The sequence below is a fragment of the Neovison vison genome, chromosome 13 (genome assembly GCF_020171115.1).
Source record: "Neovison vison isolate M4711 chromosome 13, ASM_NN_V1, whole genome shotgun sequence".
Classification (NCBI taxonomy): Eukaryota; Metazoa; Chordata; class Mammalia; order Carnivora; family Mustelidae; genus Neogale; species Neogale vison.
In genome coordinates this window covers 90,088,582-90,113,305 of record NC_058103.1, presented here as the reverse complement: position 1 = coordinate 90,113,305, position 24,724 = coordinate 90,088,582, and the positions used below count along the sequence as shown (strand labels likewise).

The window sequence follows — 24,724 nt, the reverse complement described above, 5'->3', positions numbered from 1 at the left end:
AGTTCATGGTAAACAACAATGCCTCCTTTCCTGAGCACAGGCTAATCAAAGAATAAGTGCACTTAAATCATGGGAGGCATGTGTTCCTGGAGCCATAGGAGAGATTTATTATAAAATTTGGCTCTACTGTAATTATGATTTCATTGACTGTTTGTGATGGTATACTTAATTCTCCCCTTTAAATAAAAATCTAAGAGTCACAAAATAACATATTCTCATAAAATGACTCAACCTGTCATATTATTCCTTTTTATTGCAAATGCCCAGTTGTCTAAAGAAATTGTACAATTTTCATGTATTACTCCAAATACAGTCAGGACCGGGTGGATAACAAGGATGATTCATTCACTGCATTCAAGGGGGAAAGATCATGGTTTCAGAAAATGTTCAAACTCATTGAAGGTAGTTTTTCGTTTTTTTGTTTTTTAGAATTCTTGGGTTCATCTGTCATCATGGTCCCCAATGACAAGACCTGGCAAGGAATATGCTTATTTTGGAAAGAAGTCACCACAGAAATGAACTCTGGGGTAGTAATATGTCAATATAAATGGTACACCCAGGAAAGAGAGCCTTAGGAAATCCAGAAGGTTCTCCAGAGTGGTTTAACTGACTTTGGAGACTAACGAGCTTTTTGGAAGCAGAGGGAGCATAGCAGGCACGGGAGGGAGGTCAGGTGTGACGGTGGGGTTATAACACAACTGTTCCACTGATTTAAATATTTAAATGGCACAGTTTTAGCTACCCATAGATTTCAACTTTATTCCTCTCTTGCCATGTAGTGTGGAATTGACAAAGTAGAGTCAGTTTAGAGGACTTGACAAATAAAGGTAGTTGCTTACATGGGGAAATCATCTGAACTGACCATCTCAATAACTTCAAATTCAATGACTTCTGGTGAAACTCTACACGTGACTTTTTAAAAAGATTTTATTTATTTATTTAGCAGACAGAGATGACAAGTAGGCAGAGAGGCAGGCAGAGAGAGAGAGGAAGAAGCAGGCTCCCTGCAGAGCACAGAGCCTGATGCGGGGCTTGATCCCAGAACCCTGAGATCATGACCTGAGCCGAAGGCAGAGGCTTAACCCACTGAGCCTCCCAGGTGCCCCTCTATACGTGACTTTGACTTGGTGTTTGGGTTCTCTCGCCCTGCTGAATAAGGGCATTTACCTACAACACTCCTTTAAGAAACAGCTCATCACAATGATCAAAATAAGGCATTGTGCATAGCCTCTACGCGAAAGCTAAGTAAGATACGCTTTTCATAAGACACTGTTTCATTTTTCTCTAGGGCTGCCTTTTAAAAATTTATAAATCGCCATCAAAGTGACAAGCCAAAGTGTATAAATGGTCCCTGTTGAAGTCAATCACTTTAGAGCAGTGACCACCCAAACCGAAGGTCCTTGCTCTTCGTCGCCGGATCAGCAACACACTATTAGAAGACTGTTTTTGTTTTGAAGACAACCTGTCAGGGAGCAGGATGCCAAGGAATGTCACCAAGCAGCAAAATTCATGAGGTGACCCCACACTCTTATAAGCTTTTTAATCTTCACAACTGTGCAAAACCGTGGGATGTCTACGGAAGTCAAAACTTTCACGGCGTGCAAGTTTACCCCTTTATCATTCTCTCTAAACTTGGAAGATGACTGATGCGCTTTATTCCCTTTGCTATTCCATTTTTATTAAGAAACCTGTGCTTTAAACAGATGCAAGACTTCTTCTATTTTTTTTTTTTTTTTTAAACTCTAGTGGGTCTTTCCAATTGGAAATTGTAAACTACGGATTGAAATCTTGTTCTCTAAAGTGTTCTGCCTCAGTAAAGGCTCCTATAGAACCACATGGGGAGTTGTTCCTGTCAGGGTCTCCTCTGAATTACAGCAGTCAGAGTGAACTTGCCCCTCCTTCCCTAAGCTCCTCCCAGGGCTCTCTATCACCAAGGCCTCCTCGCTCTTTCTGGACAAGCTCATCTGCTCCCAGGGCCTTGAATAACATCTGTACCCTCAGACCTACCTTTCCTTCCCCTTGTGCGGTCCCGCAGTGTTTCCTGTTATTCTGACCTCTTCCCCTTCAGGGCTCATCTCTATTTTGTGCTATCTATTGTGAAAACAAGATCATCTTCCCAGAGACACCAGCAGGCCCCACTCAAATCTGCTGTCATTGTGGAAAGAATCCCCAAACCCTTGTTCCCCAAGGCACAGAGCCCAGAGTTGTTGTAGCTCCTTTTGCCGTTCGCACCCTGTGCTGAATCAGTCACCAAATCCTGCCACATTTTTTAACAATAGAGATAAAATCGGTTCCTTTTCCATTTTAGTAGCTAAATCTCTAATTCAGGTTCTGTTTAAGGCACCTATAGTCTACTCTGACTGGTCTCTCCCTCTCTTCTAATCAATTCAAAATACAATGGTTAAAATCGTTTTCATCTCGCTTGCTTTGACTAGATTTTTTTTTTTCAGTTCACAGGCTTAGAATCATAAAATAATGGAATTTTAAAGATAGAAAAGACCTTAAAAATCACCCAGTCCCCATTCTTTTATGGATGAGGGAATAGATACTAAGAAAGGCTAAATTGCCAAAGATCATACAAATTGTCTGAGATGGAATTAGACCCAAGCTGTCGACGTCCCAGTCAATTCGCTTTAAACCTACCGCACATTGCATCATCCTTTGTGCGAGCTCTGAAGCTTCCTCTGTACCGGCCGCCCCAGAACCCCACGGACCAGGCTTTCTGTCTCTCTCACAGCACCTCACACTCTTACAAATTCCTTTTTCTCTAGTCAGGGAGAGCTGGCTTCCTCCCAACCTCCTCCTTTACTCAATTTCCCCACTTTCATGGTCTCTTGTACTATTTCTATCCAACTACTGAAGACTTCCTTCCTCTGATTCAAAACTAACTTCCAGTGTAATCTCCAAGAAATGGCGCACTAGGGGTAGCCCTCTCACCTCCTTACCCAGCTATCATGCCTATTTACTTCCTCGGCCTTCTCTCTCGCTTTTTCCAATTTAAGTCAACAAGAAATTAGGAGCACCTACTAAGAGCTAATAAGCAAAGTACATAACCCGCTTGTTACTTAAAAGGCAGAAAAAAACCCCAAGCCAATCCAGAGATTATTTCAAAGCCTCCACTAGTTCGGAAACCTAGCCAAAGATTAGAACTCTCCGTCATAAAAATACAACCAAATTTCGTTCTGCCATGATGCCTCTCTTTGCATCCAGTTTGGTCCATTCTCGAGTGTTGCTGTTAGGCTCCCAAAGGAGGTCTATCAATGGAGTCCTTATTGTTATTGTTATTGTCGTCAATGATTGCTGGTGTTACTGGGAAAATCCCATCATCTTCATAAACTGCCGATTTTCTCAAGAAATTTTACCTGTTGTCCTCAGAACAAATATAATTCATTATAACAACATACTACAAAGGGCTTCCCACAATTGCTTCACAAAATTGTGTCATTAGAAGTGTTACTTAAAATTAGTACTGCCTGGGGCTGGAAATAATTTTAGTGTATAAAGATTTTCTGCGGTAATGGAATTGGACTTATTCGTTGTATCTAAAATTCTGAATTCGCTTCACCACCGACTTGATGGTAAATTGGCAGTCACTATTTATTTTGGGTGTGGGACAGGCAAGCCTTCCTTCTGAGACCAAATTATTGGCAATTCTTTAATTAATCTAGTAGAAGATGAAATGAGACTGCGGGATATTAGTTCCTGCTGATACTCTAAAAACATGACACTCTCACATCATAACTAATGCTCAACTCCCTAGGGACCTTGCATTCTGAAAATGTTACCCTGAATGAGAGAGACAGGGTCCTAGCTACTATGATGGAACCAAAGTATGGATCTGACTTAGCGGCCAACCTTTGGAACCAGGACTTTTTTCAGTCTGTGGGTTATGGCCCCATTTCCAGAAAAATCTATCTGAGCCTAATGTAACCTAGCAAATCTTTCAAATGAAATAGTCTTGCGGGGGCAAGTTGTCATTTTCTGACAAATTATTTAGGGCTCAGCTCAGGTTTCATTCTTTCTTCTTTCCGCACTTAAACCCCCTGCTCATTCTCCATAAGCGTCATTTTCTAATTAAGGAAAATGAAATTTGTAATGTGTAGAAGAGAGACATGACCTCCCTTGTGAGCCAGCCTCACTCCTCCCCGCACACCATTAAAAAATAGAATTCAGGGGTGGTTGTTTTTTTAATTGGTATTACTTTGTCTTTAGTACAAAACACATGGCAATAATTTAGTGAACTTCAGTGTTTCTCTTGTGGCAAATTGATAGCATAATTTTATTATGAGTGGAACAATGACTTCTGGGAGCAGGAGAGATTCTCCCAGAACTACACATAACTCGGTTGACTAAATGTAATACTTGGAGAAAGTAATGAAAACAGAGCTGAGGCTCAGCAAGGCCTAGAAGATTTCAGCTGTTGCTCCTGTCAAAAGGCTACTCAATAAATCATACCTGAAGCTTATTTAATGTCAGAAGCCAGTATGCTGACAAAGTGCATTGGGGTGCTCACCTCAGAAGGGCATGCCGAGTCACGTGATCCCTGGTCCCTGGACCCGATGAGGTCACAAAATCCTTCTATGGATTTTAATAAGTAACCTATTATGTTCCCTTTGGTGCTAATTATTTTACACTTGTTTCCTGTTTACTGACATTGCTTTAGTAAATTTCATTATGAAAAAATTACAAGGGAGGGTTATCTGTTGGACTTCTATTATTCCATTCCACTGGGAATTTCTACTTTTCTCTTTAACGTTTTTCTTCCACACCAGCCCATTCCACCAAACACAGCCGTAGACACACGGAATCCATGGGAACATTGCAGGATAACAGGAAGCCTGCATATGTAGCAAAGCAAAGAGCCACACTCAGTCACACAGACCCAAGACTATCAAGATTTAGTAACTCCCAGCTAAAAAGATATTTGGAATTTACCCTATCGAACTGAGCTTCAGGTAACACAGGAAATAAGCCAGCTGCGACCACATTCTATTGTGCTACTTTCTACACACCTGTATAAAGAGGAAATTTGCTCACGGGCATTCAAAAATATCCATGCATCCTTTCAACTGCACTGGCAAATAAAACAATAAGATTCAGATCCACAGTTGGAGAAAAAAAAAAAAAAGGACCACTTGGCCCGATAAAATCCTTGTGTATTTCTTCTCGTACATTAGGCTGAGTATTCTTATGCACCAGACTACTGGAATCATAATCCTCTCTTTGGAAGAGGGTACATTCTCAATTTTAGAAAACAGTGCATGTAGAGACAAAGAAAGCTGGCCATGTGTTTCATTATTTTTAAGTGAAATGATATCCAAAGTCCAGGTTTAAAACAGATGACACTTTAACCTTGAAATTACCTAAATGTCAATACCAGACAGGTGAAAGTATGTAGATATCTGTGACCATCTCTATGAAGAAGATCTATCAATCAACGATGAAAAAGGAATTCTCTGGCACTCATTCTCAGGATATACCCTTAGTCAAGAACGGCCAGGTTCTTCCTGAAGAACTGAGTTGAAACCTCAAAACCAAGAGCATTAAAGAGATTATTCACCCGTGGGCTTCGAGGTAGACTTGAATCTGGGTCTTTGGGATTAATCCACTATCCCACCACTCCTTTAGTAATTACTGCTAAAGTTTTTGCTTATCTAAAGGCATTAAGGAAGTTTGGAACTCAAGAGGTCGACATTAAACAGCCTGAAACCACAGCTTGCGGGGACTTATCTAAAAGATAAGCTGTATCTAGAGACAGATGGGAAATCTCTTCTCTCTCAATGTTTACCTTGCAAGGGAAAAAAGAGAAAGAACCTCGCTTGTGTTTCAACCCCAGCACAGAATTAACAATTCGGGACAAGGGCAGGGAGTTAGCTGCAAATGTAACACTGTCAGCAATGATCACTCTGACTCATGCACAAAATGCAAACAAACAAAAACAGAAACAGGGTTTTCTATTATGACTGCAATAAAACTATGAAGCAGGAAAAATGATGAGAAAATTTTAAAAATCCCAGAAGTCTATCTATATTTTCCTCTCCAGATTTATAATAATTTTGCAGACCAAAAAAAAAAAAAAAAGATGTTCCTTGTTTCTAGAGAATAGAGGAAATAGTTGTGTCATGAATTGGACAGAATTTCTGGGGTAAGCACTGGGAGGTTCCTCCTAGTTGAGGCTCACTCTCTAATACTTGAAAAACCCAACACACAATGAAAACAACAGCAGCAACAACAAAACAAGTCCTTAAGATCAAGAGGTTAATAGGACCTACATTTACTCATTAACAGAGCAGATTCTCAATTAAGTAATTTTTGGAAGACTGCTCTCCAATGAATGAATGCGTGAATGAATGAGTGAAGTGAATGAGAATCTTGTCTAAAGACTATTCATAAAGTACTTATTTCTCTGAGAGCGAATCTTTGGAATACATTTTAAATACACTCTATACCAGGGGAAATGTAGGAAAAGAGGAAAAAAGATTTACCGGAAAAAGCAGCGATGGAATAAACAGGACCAAGAATTCAGAACCAAGCAGTAGCCACCCAGCCTCTTATTTTTAAGAGTAAAAAATGTAGAGAAAGTAAACAACACAGCATTTGTATATTCCCATCCATCTTTTCACCCTACCTCGAATAGCTTCTAATAGAAGGGCCCTGCTCACATCTTACAAGCACCTTTCAATGTTCTGCATTCTGAAAATAAGCTGAAGTGCAACCTGAGAAGTCCTTTTCGTTGAGTTTTGTTTAAAATACAGCATTGTCGATCTGCAGCTGGGGTTAGGAATACTTGCTGAATCTGTTGCTCTAAGAGAATTTTGTAATATTTTTCAATAGTTCCTCTTCATTTTTTCTTCTGTTTTAAAATAAGTAAATAGCAAGCCAATATCATCCAACTTTAAAATCATGCAACCCACTGAAATATCGACTTTTATTTCTGTGTTACTTTGAGAAACCATGTAGATGATGCCAATTGAGATGGATAAAGGACTTATTGGAGCAAACCTTGTCTCTCTTCCAAATACTGGTATAATGAAGTACAGAAGTAGGTAGAGCCTTGTGCCTCACACAGGACTGGTCTATGGAGTTCATTGTCCTTATCAATGAAAGAGAGGGGCTAATTCTCAGAAATCTTCAAATATCAAAAATAGTTTACACTTTTGGCCAATTTTTTTCCATATTTAGAGACTTTTGAAAAATGGTAACTTTCAGCATGAGAAATTTTCTCTTCAAAAAAGTTCTCATTTAAATATTTTCTTTAAGGGGCAATGTTTGGAACTGTTTCAGAAACTTGTTGCATTCCTTTTTTGTTGTTTTGTGTTTTCTCTGTAGCACTGTTCTTTCCTCTAAACGAGGAACTCCCCCCCCCCCTTATTGGCATTCCAACCCAGCAAAGAAATATGTATCCTGAGATAATGCTGCCAGCTTGCTATGAAAACCATATTTCATTCTTTCTTTGCAGAGCTAAAGGGAAAAGCACAAAGGAGCTGGTATAATTGAATGTAAAGGATTGCAGCAAACCTCCCCTTTGAGTCCCCTCGCTGGCATCCCCTTCCTTTATTTCCCCATCTATTCCCTTTTGTTTACCACTTTTAAAAGGCTCTTGCTGAGTCTGAGCGGCTTGCCCAAATTTGGACTGAATGTCAGTTTCTGGAAATGGTACTGCCATCCCTCCAGGACAGAAGGTGTCTAGAAATGCTGGTCTGACATGGCAGGAGTCTGGAGGCCCGGCTGCCAAGGTCCAATAAATCTCTTCCGTGCTTCCGATCAGTGTGGGAATTTCACGAATCTGCTGCAGGAAGTGAAATGGGAAAAATAGGGCAGTTGTGCCTCTTGCACAAAACTGCTGTGTCCTGTGTCGATGCCCTGGTCGTCCCCTCGTTACATGTGCTGGAGACAGAGCAGAATAAAAACCCTGTCAGGGTTTCAGGCCCACTGAGGGCTGTCCTTCTGGTTAAACATTAATCTTGTGTGTGTTTTCCTCTTCACCGTTTAAATCTCTCCTACTCCTTTTGGTTTTCCTCTTAGGAAGAATTGCAGGTCCCCAAGAAAATGATCCTGTGACTGTGCAAACCGTGAGTGGAACCCGTGCAGAGAGGGGGAGGTTGGGAGCCTACTGCCGAGACAAACTTAGTTCTTTAACCCCATGCATGACTGTTGGTAAGAAAACGCTCTGGTTTTAGCCAAAGACCTCATGGGGCTGGTTGGCACCGCACCCCCTTGGCATCTCTGCCTCCTTCTGCGGTCACTGATTTTTTTTTTCCCCCCCGGCAGAGGAGGCCATCAGAAAGAGGCGCCTTTCACCTCAAGTTTACCAAAGTGGAGCTCAGAAGCAGGCTTTTTTTTTTTTTTTTTTTTTTTTTTTTTTTTTGGTATTCGCTTCCTCAGTACCGGCAGTTCCAGCACATGAAATGCTGACAATGAGTCTAGCACCTGGCAAATCTGACTTGAGATTCAGATGGATTTTTATTCAGAAACATAGATGTTACTGGGAAATAATTGCCGAAGACGGCGGCTCTGTGTTTAACAAATGGCCGGCGGTGGAAACTGCTGAGCTAGAGAGAGAATGTTTCGTCCGCAGGCCGGTTCCCTTCAGGTTTATCTCAACTCCACCTCCCCGGTTTATCACATCCTTCTTCAACCCTTTTTCTCTCGAGATAAAAGTGTCCAGCGGTCTCCGTACCTCATGCAGATTCCTGCTCTCCTGGCCAAGTATTCCATATGTTTACTACAAAACTATTTTACTCCATTCTCTGCTTAGGCGTGATGTCCTAATATCACAACGTATTTCCTGGTGTCTGCTCCCTTTGCTGTGGAATGACAACACAGACACCCTCTGAAGGTGACTTTTCTTTGCTGTAAAGAAAAGTTGGCATTCCACCTCTTTTAGTACTTACTCAGCCTGCTGCTCATTAGGCTTCAAACCAGGCCCGGGGCTTCCCTGACTGAGGGCTTGAAATTGACCGCCTGGTCTTGAAACCCACCTCGAACATTAACATTGCCCTTCATGAGTACCTGGCAAAGAAAAACATCTGGGCACCCAAATCCATCTAGATTGAGGGATTCTGGAGGAGAAGGATTGTTTTCCTCAGGCTACCATTCTGTTCCTGTCCATATTTCCATCAGGGCTGGGAAGTTCTCCTAACAATAGTTATCTTTTCTTTTCAGAGCACTTTTAACCTACATCATGTCTTCATACACAAATTCTTTGTCTCCACATCATTGCATTCCACACAGAAGAAAACCAGGTCACCTGGGTCATTAGCGAGCCTCCCACAGGGGAAAGAGAAGAAAGTTAGAAAGAGAAACTGATTCCCAAGAGAACTCTCTCAGCATAGCTCCTGAATCCTAACTGAAGAGGTTCCTATGTGTGCTGGAAACAGTCATCGGTGTGGCCACATTGAAATAGGTACAACAAAATGGGCATTTTCCCAGAGGTTCTACAAAGTGGGGGTCCAATTACTAAAAGCTGCTAGACCAGGAAAGAGTATTCTAAGACCCTTCACGGAAAGGTGTGGCCAATAGGGTACAGATACTTAACATCTTCCATTTGAGAGGCTGTACCAGGACATTTAATCTATTACACAGGGGAACTCTCTGAACTACCTTCAACTGGAAAGTTCTTTGAAATTTAAGTTTTGTGCATTTTTATTTGGGGCCCTGGGGACAGCCTTCTATCAAGAAAATAAGTCCTTTATGCCCCATATACCTGTACTCTGTCAGTAAGTCACCCTGTGGATTTTGCTTGCTGGTAGAGAGAGATGATATAAATACTGAAGAAGTGACATGAGCTTTCAAAAGCACAATACTTCTGGGGCGCCTGGGTGGCTCAGTGGGTTAAAGCCTCTGCCTTCGGCTCAGGTCATGATCCCAGAGTCCTGGGATCGAGCCCCACATCAGGCTCTCTGCCCGGCAGGGAGCCTGCTTCCTCCTCTCTCTCTCTGCCTGCCTCTCTGCCTACTTGTGATCTCTGTCTGTCAAATAAATAAATAAAAATCTTAAAAAAAAAAAAAAAAGAAGTAAAAGTACAATACTTCTTTCTTTTAAAATTAACCTGGAGAGGTTCCTGGGTGGCTCAGTCAGTTAAGCATCTGACTCTTAATTGTGGCTCAGGTCATGAATGTCAAGGTTGTGAGATCCAGACCTGAGCCGGGACACTCAGCAGGGAGTCTGTCTGCCTGAGATTCTCTCTCTCTCCCTTTGCCCCATGTCAAGTGCACACATGTGTGTTCTCTCTCTCTCTCAAAATAAATAATATCTTCAGAATATAAAATGAAACAAGCCTGGAAATAGGAACTTTAAAATCAATGTTGTAATTCTGATACAGCATTGAGGAAAGTTGCATGAGAACACGGAAATGTCATGACTTTTGTCATAGTATTTTTAGCTTAATGGATTTTGTCCACATTAAGACTGTCATATTTCAGTGATTATTATTGTCAAAGATGTATGACTGCACCCCAACAAATTATTCAAGAACTTCCTCATTAAAGAAAAAAAAAAGAACTTCCTCATTAAAAAGTAATTTAAAAAAATCTTTTGTCAATGATGTTGTAAGCATGCCTCCTGAGGAAATATCAGAGAGTTAATACCCAAAACCTTCCTTCAAGACGTCTAACCTTCACAGCTATTTGAAGCTACTTACCTCCTAGGGTTCCCTAATCTTACCTCCCTGGCATCAAAGAACTACAAAATAAAAAAAATAAAAGAAATTAAAAAAAAGAAGAAAGAAAAGAGAGAAAAAAAACCCTGATCATTTAAGAAACTACAAAAGTCTATCTTTGTTTTAATACAGAAGCAATGCACATACATGAGATGAACATTAGCTGAACCCACCGTGGCGATCGTTTCACAGTGTATATAATAAGTAGAACCAATGTGTTGTATGCCTTAAACTTATACAGTGATGTAAGTCAACTATTTCTCAGTATAATTGAGGGAAAAAAGGAAAAAAGGAAATGTTTTAAAAGGGCTTAGCACAGGTCGGTATATAGTGAACAGTAAATAAGTGATAACAAAATAAATTAGATGTAATATGCTTGTGAGCTCCATGAAGGCAAGAATTATGTCTCCTCCATCTATAAAATCACCACCTTCTAATCCATAACAATAAGTAGATGTTACTTATAGAATGTGGAAAAAAAAGAAGCTATGCAGAGAAAGTTTTTGCCCCCCCAATTTTTTTTCCCCTTGAAAGAAATCTCCATTCTAGTCTGTAAGCTACTGAATGACTTCATTATTGAAATAGTTGTATGGAATCCTATTTCTCATTTTTACGACTTATTTTGAACTATTTTAATAATAGATGGCCCTCCACAGTGTCTGCCAGCACAGTGCCGAGCGAATTCTCACAACTATGTAAGTAATCTAATCTATAGACCACTGCCCCCATTTTACAGATCAGGAAACTAAAGTGTCAAGGGGTTAAGTGATCTGCTGCAGTCAGACATCTGACAGATGATGGAACCATGATTTTAACCCCGTAGAGTCAGGTTCTGGAGCCTGAGCGCTTACCAACCATGCCACATTACCATTCAAGCTTGAATCAATATCCAGTCTAACGACATCACATTTGCTTCCCCATTGTGAGGAGGTTATTCAGTTGAGGATATGCATTTCTTTGTGGTTTTTCTCTCCTAATGCGTGTACATGGGTTGTTCTAACCAGCAGAGAAAACCAGTCTTGCCACTTGTGATTAGCTTTAGCGGTGAAGCATAGACGTTGAAGAGCTAGCTGGTTATCATGGTTTTGGGTTTTTTTTTTTAAAGGTCTTAATTAGAGGACTGGTTTTGTAGGTGCTTCTGAGGGCGAACTGTAAGAAAAAATGACTCGGTGTCATAAACTCCACTCTTCTCCAGCAATCACATCTGATTTGGTTGTATCCTCGCTGTTTGCATCCTCCCTAGTGTAAATACACTGGAAAAGCCTATTAGGATTATTTCTATCATTGGCTGCTAAGATAAAACAATCTCTAATTCCCTTAACTACCTCCTAAACTTCCTTTTTGCCTATTTGTTCTAAAACTGCTGACTGATCTTAACAGGTCTGTTTTCTCTGCTTCTTGCTCTTTTCAGGAGCGTGGAGCCGTGCGCTATTCCTTATGACTCTAGACGTAGATGTCTATGTTACAGCGCAGCTTAACAACCCTGACCTTGCTTGGCCTTTGTATTTCAAGAGGTTCATGAGAAGCAGAACTAGAACAGCAAGTCAGCCATGATTTTATGATTTGTTCGCTTTCTAGACTATTCTAACTCTTTGGGTACAAGCCTTAGGGCACATGAAGCCTAAAGCCCTGGCCTTAATCAGAGGAGTGGGTATTATTTCCAAGGAGAGCTGACTGAACAAGGTTTGGGAACTGCTGTCTGATCCCTGTGCTTTTTTACTGAGAGCTCCCAGGGCTTGGAGAAATAGCTTATAGCCCACTGTTACCACGTCTCTTAGGCATCACTTAACACTTAAGGACAGTGATTATGAAGCCCTTTGAAATGAGGCTGGATAGCTTTCTCTGTTTCCAGGCTGACTTCATCAAGGCATTGGACAGTTTCAAGATGGACTAATGCTGGCTGGTATTCTCTTTAAAACGTCTTTGTGAAATCCCCAGAAATTCGATCCCTATATGAAATTCCTGGTAGTCTTTTCGAGCTATTTGCTGTGCTGCCCTCATGAGTCACACCTTATTATCGAAGTTACAGTAGCCGTTAACTAAGAATTGGACCTCGGGGCAGGATTATAGGGTTTTTCAGAAGGAAGTGTGAAAATTAGGAAGATGGAATTATTTTGTAGAGACGTAGGTGTCAACGTTTATGCCATATTACGGAAAGTCTACTGAGCGCTAGAATGTCACATCCTAATCTTGGGCGTTCTGCAGCAAATACGGCTCAAATAATAGAGAAATGAGACGCCTAAACCATCCCGCCGACGGGACTCGTCGGATGTGCCTTCCGGACTCGATGGAATTCAGAAAACAAGGGCACTCTTTCCAGGTACCCACCAGGTGTCTGATTGTGAGAAACGCTCCTCTTTAGATATAGGACTTGAGCTTCTTCCCTCTCGAAGTATAATGACTACATCAAAAAGTACAGGTAAGGGATGATACGGAACAGTACGTTCGAAAAAGAGCAAGATCAAATGTCAATGCAGAATCTCCGTGCAGAAGGACTTCATTTCTCTCAAACAGTCCCATCACCGCCTTCCTCAACTTGCCCCCCGCCACCCCGCCCCAGGTGCAAAAATGATTCCGGAGCGTTATTAACTGCACGATGGACCACAGGCTAGAGAGCAGCTCCGTTTGGCCATCAGTGTGTTGTCCAATAACGTGCAGGGCGAGTAAGTTTCCCGTAGTTAACGCAGAGTGTATTTATTTTTCCTATTTTGGACCAGCGGTAGCTCGTGCGGGGAGCATAATATGGAATATAGATGTGGACGTATATTCTATGTGTTCACGCTATGAGGCTCGTATCAACATATAATCACATACACTTCCCCGTCAGGAGCTCAGAGGCTTTATCCCAAGTTTTTGGTCTAAAGGGTATCTTTACATGTACATAGTTCCAATCTTTAGAAGAAAATTAAAGTGAATTCAAGTCTGTATTGTCTATCCTTCCTTTCTGCCTTTCTTTTCAGGTTAGCAGTTTATTTCTGCATTAATCACCCTGACAGAAGCAAGGCAACTCAATTTTCTGCTTCTGTAGGTAGGCACATCACTTTCTGTACAGCACAGGCATGAAAAGGGCTGCAGCTAAGCTTTGGTTACTGGTGTAATTGAAATGCTATCCACACTATAGGGTGCATTAAAGTCAGATAACGGCAGTTCCTGTGGCCAATTTAAGTAGCTTGACTTCCCTGGGAAAAAAAAAAATTGCCTGACAGATAAGGCAGACAAACTGGCTAATTCTCCAAGCATGTCTCTCATTGTGATCCTAGAAAAATGAGAAAAAAATGAATCACAGAACCACAAAATCAATTGACCCTCGGGTAGCTCATCAGGCAGCGAGCCTGATAAACCTAAAAGCTTTGTTAATGTCTGCCTGCCTGTATCCCACAGATAGAGCACTTTGTAAATGAACCTGCTTTGATAAATATATTAAGGAAAGCTGTGAATAAAGGCAGAGACTTCTCATTTGTAAATACAACCTCTGCTACATGGAATTAGAATGATAAAATGGAGTTCCATGTAATTAAGTTTGTATAAGGCCTGAAATCCGTGCAAATACTTTCCCTGAATTTTGAAAGGGAACTGTCAGTTCAATTAATCTGAACATCACCCCAAGAATGTACTGAACAAAATTAAGCTGCTGATAAAACCTGGGCCAGTATTTTGATAAGTAATTCCTATATCATTTCTTGGCCACTGTGATCATTTTATTTAATCCTCTGCCCCTCCTTTTCCTCAGTTACCCTCTAAGCCACATACAAAGGGTGATGGTCCACGCACCACACAGGAGTAATCTGTCAAATCGCAAAGCTCAAAATGGGAAAATGTTTTCCCACCCGCCCCCCACAACCCTGTGTTAAAAAAAAAAAATAGGGTAAATAAATTTCTATTAGGAAATGCTAAAAAGCCTGCATCTTCATCACCCCTGAAAGCCTAGACAAAAGAACCCTTCCCAGACCCAATCACTCTGGAAGAGGACCGCACAAAAAATAGAAAACAAAACAAAACAAAAACCACAGTAACTGTTTTCAATAGGAATGACCCGAACAGAATCTGTGGTTCAGCTGGAGAATTCTGAAGCAGCAGAGATGGGAAAAGTGAGGTGGAGAGGAAGAGAGAGAGAGAGAGAGGAATACATCTTAAAACCACCATTTACCTTTTTGTACCCTACACACTACTTTGACACCTCAGGGTAGAAACACAGACGTTATCCTCCTCAATTTCATTTGTTTCAGAAGCAAAAGAGAAAACAATTATTTAGAAATCTCATTTTAGCCAGGGGAGAAAGACATTGGTTTTTGGGTCACTCACCAGTTGTTTACTTGGAGAATTGTAAGTCCTGTGTCTTGCGCTAACTGTTTCTTCTGCTCTTCGGAAGGGTACGGATGCTAATGAAAAAACAAATGTTTTGAAAGATGTATCAGAAGTTAAGAAAGAGTCACTTACTTCTAAGAATTGAAACCACCGTTTGTGATTTCTTTAGTCTATGGCTTGATTTTCCTAATCGAGGCTTTTTGCTTTGTTTGGTTTTAATCACGTGAAGAAAAATATAGGCCGGGACAAGAATCCCAAAAACCTGCGTTAGCAGCCCCCTCGTTCCTGCCACACTTTGGAGGGCCGGCTGTAAAAAGCAAAGTGTTTCAGTTATTCAATTTCTTCAGCCGGTCAGGGATAGAAAGCACTTTTATGATGGGATCAGATTTTTGGTTATCGGCAATCACTTCAGTTACACTAAGAGAACTAGTTTTGGGGCCATTTTACTCTATTGCCTCGAAAACCTACGTGAAGCCCTTATCCTCTGTCATCTTTGTGAGACGGCCAATATTATCATTATTTCCTAGTTCATCTGAGGTTATTGGCAGTAGAAGTTTGGAAAGTGAGATAGGAGGTCATCGCTACTATTTTAGAAGCCATGGCCACCGATCCAATCGTAACAGACTTTACTGACTGTATTTATGTTGACTCCTTCAAAGGCCAGTGGGAGATGCACTCATTCTTAATGGTTACTACTCTGCATTAACACAGTGGGTGACACATGATGACCACATATCAAAAGGAGTCAATGACGTGCAAGGCTTCACAGAGAAATTTTACATTTGACCTTACGGTGTGCCGATCAGTGAATGAAGCCATGGGTTTTGAGGCTTTTTCATTTGTCTTTACTTCCCATCAGGGCTCACCAACATTTGTACTGAGCCACCCTCCCACCATCAACCTCTTCCCTCTAGCATTCTGAATTCGAGGACTGTCATTTCAGAACCACACACTCCCTTCTGGAGACACTGTAGTTGCACGCACATGATTATAAAACACGTCTCTAGGGAGGTCCCTGCTCTCAATTCACTGGTTTTCTTAAACAGAAAAGTAAACTTTTATCCAGCATGTCAAAGTCATTCATAAACTAGGAAGCCTTTAATATTATTTCCCATCAGCATTATTAAAGGGTGACATTAGGAAAAACAGAGTATTCCGCTCAGAGCGTTCTAATCATCCCAGTGTTGGAGAAATGCGCATTCTTCAATCACCTAAAATTTTATTCTTCAGGTATTTCATCTTCTATAATAGTGTGCATTATCCAAAATGTGCACAATTACTTATTAGCAAACCCAAATGCCATTAGGTTAAACAAAATCCCCTGTACAGCAAAAGGGGTTAACCAGATTTGTATTAGTATAGAAGCCAGGCTTTTAATATTCTGCAAATGTTAACAAAGAAAGATGATAATGTTGAGTTAATATGGGTTAAGCATAAAATGAAAATAAATTTTTCTGATTGCGAGGTGTTGACACTTTTTTGGCTAGGGCCTGCAGCCTGTTCCTGAAAGCTGTGTAATTACAGAAGGCTTTTCCCCTCCTTCCCCCTCCTGCTTCGAGCCTACCCACATTAGTAATGACCCCTTCACTGCTTCAAAAACCACTAATGGTCTTCAGCACGGGCAAGAAAAATGAACAGGATAAATTGGAATCCACAGTCAGTAATTTGCATCCTATGAGGCTGCTTTGGCCACTCACACTCATTCCTGGCCATCAATCCTTGCCTGTCAGGTGCGGCCCTCTGCCGCCACGACAAATACTCCTCCTAACACTCTGGTTCGTCCAAACAATGTACTGGTCCTCTATTCTCCTTTTGGTAATGGAGATAATGAATGACTGCCCAAACAAGAAGGATTGCCCATCACAGACACCCGGGTGGCTTCAAGCTGGAAAAGGCCAGGGTACAAATTTTAATGGACTGAAAACAGTGGTTGGGGGGAAAGGACCAAGAGCAATCCCCAGATCCTTCTCATCCTAGGATTTTCCTGCCAAATGCAAGGGAGGAGCACCTTTTGACTCTTCGTCCCTCTAAGATTTTTGAAGGCTTCAGTTTATTAGGTTATTGTTCCTATATGGCAATGATGGAAGATTGAACAGAAATGTGCAAATAACAAAAAGGAAAATGAGGACTCATTGCACGAACGCATCGACACGCACTGGCAATGTCATCCAGTATGTTGTTCCTTTAACGCGTATTTTCCGTTTGGTGTGTTCAGTCTTGCTCACTGTTGGATGAGTGTGCTCAAGGCAGGTCTAACAAAACATGGGTGTTGTGGGGAGGGGTGTGTGAAAAAGAGGGACAGAGGCAGACACACACATGCACATGCAGAAGGTGTGGATGAAATAAAGGTTTAGGATGTTGAGGAAGTGGAAGCGTAGAAATCTGATGTGAGTTGGAGAGCCAATTCCTTCAAGTAGGACTGTAAATTCTGATCACATAACAAGAATTCGTTCCAGTGTTTTATTAGAAATTTAGTCAAATGACCACAAAATTACATAAACAGTACATTTTATCTTGGGAATCCCTGAGCCGTACTTTCGTTTCATGATGAGAGCAGTTGCAAATTCCATCCACAATCATTAAAAAAATTGGGACCTTACCAAAATTCACCTTGCACAGATGGCTTTTTTTTTAATTAATAGGGAAGACCATAATAACTTTAACTTATTTAAATAACGTTCTGTGGTTTTTGAACATTCGTGATTCTATGCCCCTTTTATACATGGAGTGGACTGTTTATCGGAAAGTGTTCTGGCAGTCAGCCACTATATTTCTAAAATTAAAAAGGGGATGGAAAACAATCAGCTTTCAGAGGAACTGGAACCATGGCAATGTGTTTTGGATTAATTTACAAATATATGTATATATTTAAGGCCTAACTGTAGAACCAGAGAATTTCTACTACATGGTCTATCATACGCATTCTTCTACTTTATTAGAACAGACATCATATTGAAATAATAAACATGGGAGGCCTTCACTTCTTCTTTGATGTATATTACTAAATGTCTGACTGGCTCAAGTTTAAAATAAACTTTGGTATGTTTGCACTTGAAAACTGGAAGTAGACCACAAGCAATAATTTGTTGTCAGTTTCCATATTCTTGGACTAAAGCTATAGTTTAGTCTGTTCACTGTTGGGGGCCAACCCACTCTGGTCCAGTGGCCCAGAGGTGGCTCAATTTACTTTTAAGAACGCACACCGTAACATAATAGCGACGATGATGATTCCCTTCATCAAGAAAGAACCAGCATAGGTCAAAGTTTTTCACATCCCAAAATAGTTCTGAAGCCACCGTTGAAACAGAAGTGAGTCACAAGGATCTCCTTACTTTGAATATCAACTGACAACTCTTCAAAAAGTTAATGAGACATGTGTGGCTCACGACCCAGTGTAGACAGAAAATATTTTTAATTGCTTTTTTTCCCCCTAAAGACTCATTTGAAAGTAAGGTATTATTTTTATTCAAGATACTAACCTTACTTAGACCTTCTGCCCCTCTCTCCTTTTGAGGTTAACCTAGTTTATCAAGTACATGGAAATGGATCTACAGTATCCTTAGAATACATCAGCGAAACAGTTTTTGGAAGAAACCACTTAATAATAATCTTCTTTTGTGATTAATCCCTTTCCAATAATGTCCAAACTGGAAATGATTTACCGTGAATTTTATTCTATGTCAAAAGGATTTGTACTGATGTCTAAGAAGACTTCAAGTTATATTTCTAATCATCTCATGAATTAGAACTATAGGATAAATGAAAATGGTAGTATTTGGAAGGGTGAAAAATTGGAAATAACCTATCAACTGAATCATAGTTAAATAAAATGTGAGGTTCTCATGAAAAGGTTTTCTCATATATTGAGTGAAAAAAAAGCAAATTTGCAGAACATGTATTATGAATTTTTGTAAAAGAGATAAATAGATTATATATGTATATATCTGTCCCTGTAACTGCAAGAAAACATCTGGCAAAACACACAATGATAATGGTTTATGTTAAGTAGCGTATGGGGTTGAGACTTCCAACTTTTTGTTTACAGATACCTATACTGTCTCTGTCTGTATTGCTTCAAACAAGGGTTTTAAACACTTCATTTTTAAATTATAATTTATCATAATTGTAATGAATTCATGTACTTCATATTTTTAAATCCATAGTAATTTAACATTTTTATAAAGTTATATTCTTTCATGCTATGATAACTTTCTGACTGGATAATTATTTTTAAAGATTTTATTTATTTATTTGACAGCCAGAGATCTCAAGTAGGCAGAGAGGCAGAGAGAGAGAAAAAGAGAGAAGCAGGCTCCCTGCTGAGCCGAGAGCCCAATGCAGGGCTCAATCCCAGGACCCTGGGACCACAACCTGAGCTGAAAGCAGAGGCTTAACACACTGAGCCACCCAGGAACCCCTAACTAGACAATCTTTAAAAGCAGTACATCTCTAGGACCAGCCCTGTCTTTTACATTTTCCTCCCTACCCAATGAGTCTAACTCACTTGCTGGCCTATGAAACTTACTAGATGAGCTCTTTGGAAAAAAGTCCAGTTTCTCAAATGACTTCTGTGATGATATAATGTAACCATTGAGACAAACCGTGGAGTAATTTATTGAGCAGGGTCTTAGTTTGAGCAAACACTCGGAAACTGATCACCATGGCGACAGCTTCCCTTTCCTCAGTCCCCTCCAAGACACTATTTGCTCTTTAGAGTTCACCGAGGTGACTTAGATTTTGATGATGCCACTCATATATGGAACCCTCTAAGCAATTTTCCTGAGGTGAACAATAAAACTGCCTTGGGTAGGGCGCCTGGGTGGTTCAGTTGGTTAAGCATTGCCTTCTACTCAAGTCATGATCCCAGAGTTCTGGGATGGAGTCCCAAATTGGGCTCCCTACTCAGCAGGGAGTCTGCTTCTCTCTCTGCCTCTGCCCTTTACCCCTTCTTGTGCGTGCTCTCTCTCTCAAAATAAATAAACAAAATCCTAATAAAAATAAAAATTAAATTAAAATCATTTAGCATTGGGTAAATATCCCTTACTACTCTAGGACTATGCTTACTGAACTGGGGTACATGCAGAGGTGTCAAAGACTTAACCCCTGAATAAATAAATGCATTTTCTGGAATGTCAAATTTATTCATTGGCCATTAATTTAACATCTTTTTCATATGTAAACAAAAATTCCTATGCTATGACTAGAATGTATGCAACAAATAACATTTTCACATAAAACAAAAAATAAGATATTTAAAACCCATCACATCCTCACAGTTGAAGGTAATCTCTCCACTAAATTTGTATTGCAATTTATTTGGTACTCATAACTTTAGCCTCTCATTGTTATATATTATTTATATATTTTGTTTTCATTAAGTATAACTTCCTGAGGGCAAAGCCTTGGGTTTTTTAAACTTTTGTAATTCTCCCCAACTTCATCTGAGTATCTCTAAATATTTGTAGGAAAAATGGAAAACAAACAAACAAACAAACAAAAAACAGACATAAGTTCTCAGTTAAGCTGTGCTGTCACCTTGAACAAGAAAGACTGTGCTTAGAGGGTGCCTGGGTGGCTCAGTGGGTTAAAGCCTCTGCCTTCGGCTCAGGTCATGATCTCGGGGTCCTGGAATCAAGCCCCACATTGGGCTCTCTGCTCAGCGGGGAGCCTGCTTTCTCCTCTCTCTCTCTGCCTGCCTCTCTGCCTACTTGTGATCTCTGTCTGTCAAGTGAATAAGTGAAATCTTTAAAAGAAAAAAAAAGACTGTGCCTAGAATCCAGTCTCTGGAAAGTAAAATGAAGAGGTTAAGAAAGCTCTGTATGGGTTGAGAAATGTCTATAGAGATTATAATAAAATTTGTGATGGTTAATTGTGAATCTTAGTGATTCTCTCTCTCTCTCAAATTGTCTTGAGCTTCTGATCACTACCTCAGGATACAGTATAAACTCTTCACTCTTCCACTGCCAAACTCACTTCCTGTTTCTGCCCTAAGCACTTCTATAGGAAACATGATGTATCTTTCGCTTTGTGTTACTGTTAAAAGTGTCTGCATTTCTGTGTGTCCCCTCATCTCTGTCCTGAGTTCTTGAGGTCAGAACCACAAAATAGTAGAATAAAAAGGTCTTGAGATAGAACTATGGTCTGGAATCCAGCTTATGTAGATGAGAAAACAGAGACTCCTAGGCTATGGAACATACGCCCAGTCACAGAAACAGGAAGCAGGAAGAGAAGGGATAGCCACATGCTCTCCTGACACTTAGTGAGGGTTTTTCCCACTTCAACGTTTACATTTCTCACTGAAGTATCTTCGCCCTTTCTTTTTTGGTAATGGTACCCTGATTTTCTTTAGGAATGTGTTCAGGGGTGGCCAGCGGACCAGGCTTAGTCAATCAGTATAGTCAGTCATTCCGGCTGCATTGAGAATGAAACCCAAGTTAGGTTAATGGGAGTCAGTTGGACTGTCCGTCAAAGGCATTTTCTTTTCACAGGGGTAACTCAGTCAGTAGAATGTGTGCCTAGAGTTGCTGATGCCATTGTTGTCACCGAAATAGAAAAGCCTGGCTGAGGACGAAGCCCATGCAGACAAAAGCAGAGCCAATGAAGAATAGATGCCTGACATTATTTCTGCATGCGGATACAGCTCTACCTAAAGCCAGCTCCTTTTATCTTTCAGTTACTTGAGCCAATAAATTAGTCCTGACTCATATACATGGCCGGCTTAGATTACCTGCAGCCTTCTCAGTTTATTCCTTCACCCCTCTAGCTAAAAACGATTATTTGTTATTGAAAAAAGAAAAAAGAATAGGAGGAATGAGAAAGAAGAAGAGGAAAGAAATGAACCTTGTTGCTTTCATCTATGCCTGCAGACTCTGATCAAATATGACAAAAATATTGAGGATTGGGATTTTGAAAAAAGGCTTATCAGAGTTGTGATCCCAATAAATTTAAAAATGACCCAACTTGGAAGACAGATATTTAAGCATGCAATGTATATAAAACCCAGAATTCTTAAAAATCTAAATAAGAAAACCAAAGTATAAGGTAGAATTCTTAGGGTATTTCTTAAAACGACTAAACAGAGAGTAAATTTTAGTATGTTTCTTGTGTCAAGTTGCAACTCTTAAAAGAAATGATAGAAATTTGCTAATCAAAATACCTAAGACTCAAAAACCTTACAGAAACCAAAGGCTGTGATAACGCAAAATGACACAACAGCTTTTGCAATCATCCAGTTAATTTAGGGTTATTTTATTTCAGTAAAATTCCCAGCTGCCAGAAGAGAGTACATTTTACAACATGCCCTTCCATTTCCATGATCCTGTCATGTCCATCATGGCCAGTCCAAACACTGGATCCAATGGAAAATCCTCTCCAGCCAGAAGTAGTCACTCTCCCTAAAAATTTCAGTGTTTTCTCTCCTCTCTTGTGTCTTTATTTGACCCACACTGTTTTTTTTATGTATATTGTGTACTTCTGTTATATCCTTCACTGCACTGCAAATCATTTGAGGACAGAGGTCAAGATTAAAAGCACTTAGCACAGTGTATCCCACATAATAGGTGCTCAATACATCCTTGTGTGTGATGTATTGCTTCTGAGATTTATAACGTTTCCTTCTAGAAAGGACTGATGGTGCTACGTATCTGAAGCGTAAATACCCAGATAAAAATGGAAAGATTGAGTCAGTCACTTAACTGTTTTACCGACACAATGTTGGATATTTTTTTTTCCCAATTTATTTATTTTCAGAAAAACAGTATTCATTAACAATGTTGGATATTTGAAAACATCTACTAAATTTTTCACTTTTCATCCAGATGTTTGGTGTCATGGAAACCCAGATTTCAGAGTTAGATCAGTGAGTTGGGTTTTGTTTGGCTTGGGTTTTTTTTTTTTTTTTTTTTTTTTAAATGCCTCACGTATACTTGGGATGAAGAAAATGTGGCTATTTCAGGAGATTCACTTCCATTTGAGTCCACATGGAAGTAAATAGATTGAACTAGAATAATCACATCTTTTAAAATTCAGGAAAAGGTTTGAAAGTTTTTTTTAATAATAGCCAGAGATCCTAAGAGATTAACATGTTTGGTTGATATTTAGAGCCATGGTAGGAAGGCCTCATTAAAAAGGGCAAAAAGAAAAGCACTTGCTCTCTCTCTGGTAGATAAGCTAATGAAATACTGAAGGAGCCGGATGGATTATCATCCAGAGATTTTAAGAACAGTTATTAAATTTATTATTATCAAGATATAGATAAAATAAAAAAATGAAGAAGGAATTTCTTATGAAACCAAAGTTAATGACTGAAAGAAAAAAAAATAAGTGTCTTGGGACAAAGAAGTAACAGCTCTTGCAAGAGGAAATGTTAGATAGACATATTTAATGGTATAGAGGGAGTTCATATGGGCAGGAATGATGAAACTGAGTGAAGGTTAGACACCACCAACACCCCTTCTACTTTTTAATATTTTTCCTTAATTTTTCTTATTTTTCGAGATTTTTATTTTTATGTTATCTCTACACCCAATCTGGAGCTTGAATTTACAACCCCCAAATCAAGAGTTGGCCTTGCTCTCCTGACTCAGCCAGCCAGGTGCCACTTCCTACTGCACCAGCCTTCCCCATGCCCCCTGCCCGGCCCAGTCTACTTCTAAATTTCCAAAAAGATATAAGAAGTATTAGAAAAACATTTCTAGATAGGGGTCAGAATTTTAAGCACAATGGATATAATTATTTTCCTATTGACTGAGACTTTAAAGCGGAGCTCAGTCTTATTTTGAAAAATAACAGAAATATATTCCTAAGGCTAGAGAAAGATAATTTTTATTTAACATTTGTTAGGACGCTCCCATGAGCTGCTTGCCCATGCGTGTTACACTGCCTACATGGCTAATGGGTAATCTTACCAAATGAGCCAAAGGCCACAAATAAGGCCTTGACTCATTTAACAATCATTTCACATTTCCACACTATGACCAAATTAATATTTTATGGGACTACTCAGTTCTATAGCCAGACCACTTTTCCAAAAAATTGAATTTTGTGCTTATTTATTTTATGGATCATTTGTTGAAATAGGTTTCAAAACAGGTTTGGTTTAGATTTTTCAGTGAACTGAAAAAGAAAAACTTACAGACCCACAGTTTTAGAACTAGACAGGACATCAGAGTTATCTCATTCAAACTTTCTTATTTTGTGTCTAACAAAACTGAGGTCAACTGAGGAGAAAGGGACTTGCCTAAACCTTGTTGGCCTGGTCTCCTTCACATTTTTTTTTTTTTTAAGGCATTCCTGGTTTCTCCAGCAAGAAGAAATTTCACAATTACATAATCTCAAAGAACATTTCATATGGAATGTCTTATTTCTACCCAAGACTGGTGGATACCAACCGCCAGATTTTATCCTGTAAATTACTTAACATCCATTTCTACATGTTCTTACATCACCTTGCACTTCTCCCTCATGCCATGCCACTGCATTGCAAATACCCGCTCATTTGTCTACCTCTCCTATCTGACCCTACTTCCCTTGAGAGCAGAGACCAGCTATTGACTTCCAGAATCTAGTTCACAGCCCAGCATGCAAGGGGCATCAATAACTGCATGTTGAATTAATCAAACAAATAAATTCTTTGCAACCTAAAAATACTATTTTGAACTGAATGAGAAGTCAGGAGAGGCAAAGATAGCAAATGAGAAGGGAAATTTAAGGAGGGAGACATGCAAGGAGGTAAATAATACCAACATTTCATGGCATCAT

General features: G+C 39.8%; 1 protein-coding gene across 8 annotated transcripts in view; it reads right to left on the bottom strand.

Moving 5' to 3' along the window:
* The window catches only part of MEIS2 (Meis homeobox 2), a 209,234-nt gene that overhangs the window by 45,294 nt on the left and 139,216 nt on the right, over positions 1 to 24,724 (bottom strand). For all 8 annotated transcript variants that reach the window (XM_044231616.1, XM_044231618.1, XM_044231619.1 and 5 more), the window contains one exon: positions 14,963 to 15,039. In XM_044231616.1, the coding sequence (XP_044087551.1) occupies positions 14,963 to 15,039 (77 nt within the window). The remainder of the gene's footprint in view (positions 1 to 14,962; positions 15,040 to 24,724) is intronic.